The 5,262-nt window shown below is 33.0% G+C and overlaps 1 protein-coding gene and 1 pseudogene across 1 annotated transcript; both read right to left on the bottom strand.

The window, feature by feature from the left end:
- Nucleotides 1-1,214: 1,214 nt before the first annotated feature.
- Nucleotides 1,215-2,111, bottom strand: LOC148760356 (copper transport protein ATX1 pseudogene; annotated as a pseudogene).
- Nucleotides 2,112-2,993: 882 nt separating this feature from the next.
- LOC18586676 (copper transport protein ATX1-like) lies at nt 2,994-4,876 on the bottom strand. The gene is made up of 3 exons (XM_018129694.2): nt 4,693-4,876; nt 3,770-3,845; nt 2,994-3,331 (listed from the first exon to the last, which is right to left on the bottom strand). The coding sequence occupies exons 1-3, from the start codon at nt 4,699-4,701 to the stop codon at nt 3,156-3,158; spliced, it is 261 nt and encodes an 86-aa protein (XP_017985183.2). The 5' UTR covers nt 4,702-4,876; the 3' UTR covers nt 2,994-3,155.
- Between the last annotated feature and the right edge of the window lie 386 nt (nt 4,877-5,262).

The raw sequence follows: 5,262 nt of genomic DNA, 5'->3' as shown, positions 1-5,262 counted from the left end.
GATGCTCCCGTGTTTACACATTAGTGGTGTTACAAGGGATAGGGCGATTTTTCTCTATGCCATTATGACAGGGAAATCCATCAATATTGGCCAAGTAATCAACCATTCCATGATGCATACAACCAGCACCAAGTAATCAATTACGTCCTCATGGACACGTGAAATGACCGTTTTGCCTTTATATTCGAAAAATGTTGGAATTGAAATTTTTCACTCCACAATTTCAAATTATGCTCCAAATAGTTAAACTTGGTCAAAAATCTCATCCAACATTCCAATTTTGCCCTTGGGTGACAAAATGACCATTTTGCCCCAACGTTATGAAAATTCTCGAATTAACTTCAAATCAATCCTCGAATTCTGAATCATCATATTAAGACATTTTAAGGTTCAATATCTCTCAAATGCATCTTAAAATCTCTATTTGGACTAATTCGAGGCTTTAATCAACTTAATTGTACCACTAGGTACAATACCGACTTTTAACGATTTTCCAATACATTCACTTATGCAAACATTCTATCAAGCACATGAATGACATGACAAGTATATAATAGAGTAGGGCTTGACAATATGATTGTTTGATCACCAATTAAATTGATTTGAAAACCTAAACGGAACTGGAAAAAAGAGCTTAGAGTAAGTTATGGATGAAATAGCATATGTTCAATATCAATTGCATGAGATGCTTGATTTGATTCACGTGTAGGGTAGGAATACACATGCATGTCATATATAGCCATAATTAGAGTCCAAGCTTAATGAGTCTTTCTTAATTTCAATTTGTATAGAAATATAATAAGTTGGTTAAGAAAGATAATTTTAGAAGAACATCGAAGGAGACTTATAAATATATTATAACTCTAGGTTAACAACTCAAGCTTATCTAGTAAGTAAAAAGAGAGTAGAAGAGATTCAAATGAAACATTGAGAGGATATTGTGATTCTAGACTTTTTGATTTATTGATTTTAAATAAATTGTTAACTTTGTTTTCAGTTTTAGTTTCTTTAATTTTCAGCAACTTTAAATTCAGTTAAGATTAAGTTGTTTTTATTTTAGTACTTAGCAAAAAAAATTAGACAATTCTCAATGGGAACAAACTTTACTTTTTATTATATTATTTGTTAACAATATGTGCACTTACGTAATAAATCCGACAACAGAGGCAAAGAGACGAGATATATTTTCGAGGTAAATAATTTTTGTTCCTCGCAAGAGTGGCTTGCATATAATGTAAATGATATAGATATTATTTAGGTTTAATTTGGGAGAATGAAACAAAGGTTGTTTTTGCTCAATAGAAGAAACTTTTACTTACGCCCCTTAATTTACAAAAACAAATAAACGGGTTACTTAACTTTAAAAGGACTAAAAATATCATTTTGAAAGAAGGTAGCCTTCTTCCCTGTCTTGCAGTCTGCAAAACTGCATCAGGCTGCACGTTCCCTTTCACGGTGACTTTCTGCCCCTTCAAATCTACATCAACTGATTCCACACCTAAAGACAATTATCAACCAGTAAAAAATTTAGAAAATAAATCAGGACTGCCATTTGTTAATTAAAGTAAGAACAACAACACCTGCTAACTCTTCACTTTTAACAAGGGAGGAAGGTGTCCAATTACAATAGAATGACAAAATTGCTTTCGCATCAAACCTCTGCCACAGTGCCACTGATAAATCAAGCCATGGTCTTTTGAAACAAATTAATAGGAAAGGAAGGGCTATGCTATACCTTCCATCGTCTCTAAGGCTCTCTTCACAACTCCAGCACAGCCTTCACATTACATGCGAACCTTTAGGACAACGGTCTGCACTCAAACCAAAACATCAAGAGGAGGTTGATATAATTGTTGTCCTCTCAAGGAAAAGCCATCGATCATGGTGTGGTGCTTGAAAATTATGAACCTGATAACATAAATTGGAGAAAGAAAAAGAGATTGTATCTCTTAAACAAAAAGGGAACATATATGATCAGCAGTATGAAAATTTCAAAACAAGCTAGTTTTCATTGAAAAATGCCATTTGGATGTGGGACCAATTTCAGTATTAATCATAGTATGTTGGAGACAACACACTTTCCATTCATGTTCAAAATTCTGTTTAAGCATTTTGGTGAATCACCAAAAGGATTGAAAGCCATAAGCATGTATAATAAGCAAAACCTGGGTATGTAATATTAATCGCCAAAAGGATTGCAACTATGTATGGTTGCAAAGCATACGGTTTTTGGAAAGCATCCTAGTATTTCTGATTAAGTGGACAATTTTCTTTGGCACATGTAATTTTTAAATTTTTTTATTCATTTTGAAATTCAATTTTTAAAGGTATAATATTTTAAAAAAACTCTTAAATTATTTTAAAAAAATTAAATAAGTTTTTATTTTAATCAATTAAGTCTTTTTGATTAACAATTGACTAACTATTATTAGTTAAAACGCTATTTATAATTTTATGTTCACGTAGCACTAATGTGAAAGGTGAAAAATGCCATAAGATAATATCATTCTGTCACATTATCATGTCATATCACAATCCTCTATGACATATCAATATGTCATACTAACAATATGTGATATAAAATAACAAAAAAATTTTGATTAATGATAATTAGTTAACTGTTAATTATAAATATTTATTTAATCTAAAATAAATATAACGTAATACCGAAAGTCCGAAACCTAATTTACCCTAAAACTATTTTCTATTCATATTCTCACCCTTAAAACCACAACCAGTTAAACAGTAATTACAAGGTTTTTGTTTTGGCAGTTTCTTGGCTTGTAGTGTTGTTTCTGCCACATTACCTACTAGTCAAAAAGTTCTTGTATATATCCACCAGCCACATGCTTCTCTAGTCATTAGCCACTTTGTATCCGCGTTTCTGTTAAAAAATATTGTTTTTTAATATCCACGTCTGTTTCACCCCCAATAAGACCTTTGTATTTATTAAAGAGAAAAATAAGAAGATATCTGGGTTGACAGTAGGGACATATCACAAGAAAATCATCTTCCATTACAGTACTAACACAGAACGTTAAATGACAAACAACCAAGAGCTTATTGCAGGGAAGTATATATCCTACAATCCATATGATATTGTAGTGAGTTTAACACGCTATAGCACATGAATAGATTAAGCAAACTGGGAGAAATTAAGCTGTGGCAACAGCTTCCGCAGGCTTTGCCTCGGGTTCTGCTGGAGCTTCTGTTTCCCACAAGGTAGTCTTCTTTCCAGTCTTTGAAACAGTCTGCAGAACTGCATCAGGCTGGACATTGCCCTTCACAGTCACTTTCTGCTCCTTCAAATCTACTTCATATGATTCCACACCTGATAGTGTTTTATGAAAAAATATAGATGTTAGCTATCAAACTAAACCAGAAAAAATATCAGCAATGGAATATGGATGCTGGCATGTCTCCTGGTGAAATGTAAGAACATAGATTGGGCTACCTGACTGTAAAACGAAGCTAATCCTTACCAAATTAGCAAAGAAACAAGGGGGAAATATCTAGCATTATTATTCTTAAGGAAAGAAAGATGATGAATGGAAAATTATTTTCACAGCAGACCTCTGCCATCATAAATCAGTATTCACAAAAAAGAGGGGGGGGTGAGGGCGGGGCTGTAATCTGCTTCTCTAGGAAGTAATTCTAACAGACACTAGAAGGAGACCAAGGCACAAGCAGTTATAAAACTTAGTTTTAGATGATTTTGAGCAACAAAGGTGATCATGAGAAAAGAACAGAGAGAAATGGCAAGGCACACCTTCCATTTTTCCCAGAACTCTCTTCACGGCTCCAACGCAGCCCTCGCATGACATACCAACCTTGAGAAAAACAGTCTGCAACCAAATAAAATGAATAAGCTGTTGATAACATTATTGTAGAAAAACCAACAAACCTGTGTTCAACCTCCATGAACTACAATCAAACTAGGAGAAAACAAAGCATCGAATGCATTCAAAATATTTGATATAGATAACCAAAACCATTCATGGAAACTTGGTTGTATATGAAGACAGTCAGAATTTGTATCTCTTCATTAAAGCATAAAACCCAGCTCAGTCTGAAAGGCATCACTTACACATCAATATAAGGTCAACTCAACCAAAAACAGAAACAAATCCCGAATTCAAGGAAAAAAGCTAACAGATAATCTATAATCCCCACCATTCCAGAGAATTCTGAACATGGACCAATTATCAGGCCAAATTATGAACTGCCCTGAAATTTTCAACTATATATGAAAAATCAAAAGTCTTTTAAACCCAATAGCTTTCGCTCGTTTTCAGCCTAAAAGTGCAAAGGGATCTAAATATGTCAATGTTTTTATCCAAGATAATGTGTAGAATTTCAATTTTCAACACCCAAATCGGTCAAATTCTTTTCCTTCTTCTGTTGAAACCAATATAAACAAACCAACCAAAATTTCATATAAAAATGGAAACTTGCAATCGAATCCTCGCAAAGTCAAAAGGATAACAATAAACACGATCTCAAAATTTTCAATCGTAAAATCACTTAAAGAACGACCCAGATACAGAACATAAGAGTAAAATTAACCCATATAAAATCTTCAAACATATATAAATAACAAAACAGAAGATTGAAAAGATTCAGCCAAAAGAAAAGAAAAGAAAATATAATTGGTGGAGAATGGGAACAGGAATTGGAATAAGAAAAACCAACCTGAGACATGGCTTTAGCTTTGGGAATCAAAGCACAGGTAGATGAACGAGAAGATTTGGTGGGCGTTGGGTGTGAAGCAGTCAAGGTCTCTAGGGTCGAATTTATAGAAGAAGAATCACTCGTGGGCGGTGGTGGCCTGGACCATCTTCATCTTCAACGTAACGTCCAAACCACGAGTTTTTACATTTTTATTCTTGTTCCTTTCATTTATTATTTTCTATATAATTTTTTATTAACTGTTTGTGTTGTCCTGAGATATATAAAATTATTAAATCTAGTTGACTAATTATTTTCTTCTTTTAACATCCCCAAATAATATACTATTTTAACAGACACCCAAAATACTAAACAAATATCTCTTGAGAATTTGAAAGTAAAAATCCGAAAAACATAATCCATCTTCTCATAATATTGGGAAAATAGCTCAAAGCTAGCACCCTTCCAATTATGTGTCATGTGTCAATAAATTGAAACTGTTAGATGTCACACAATTGACCTCTTTTGGAGACAATTTTAATATATAAGTATAAATTATATTTTTTTTTATTTTTTGAGTATTAGTATTCTTAT

The sequence above is a fragment of the Theobroma cacao genome, chromosome 10 (assembly GCF_053813885.1).
Source record: "Theobroma cacao isolate CCN51 chromosome 10, ASM5381388v1, whole genome shotgun sequence".
NCBI classification, from domain to species: Eukaryota; Viridiplantae; Streptophyta; class Magnoliopsida; order Malvales; family Malvaceae; genus Theobroma; species Theobroma cacao.
This window is presented reverse-complemented; position numbering and strand designations above follow the sequence as displayed.

Bases quoted from the DNA above. Each gene is read 5' to 3' on its own strand.
- LOC18586676 (XM_018129694.2), bottom strand. The intron at 3,332-3,769 runs GTGTGCCTTGCC...AAACACTATCAG, and splicing joins AGTTCTGGGAAAAATGGAAG to GTGTGGAATCATATGAAGTA.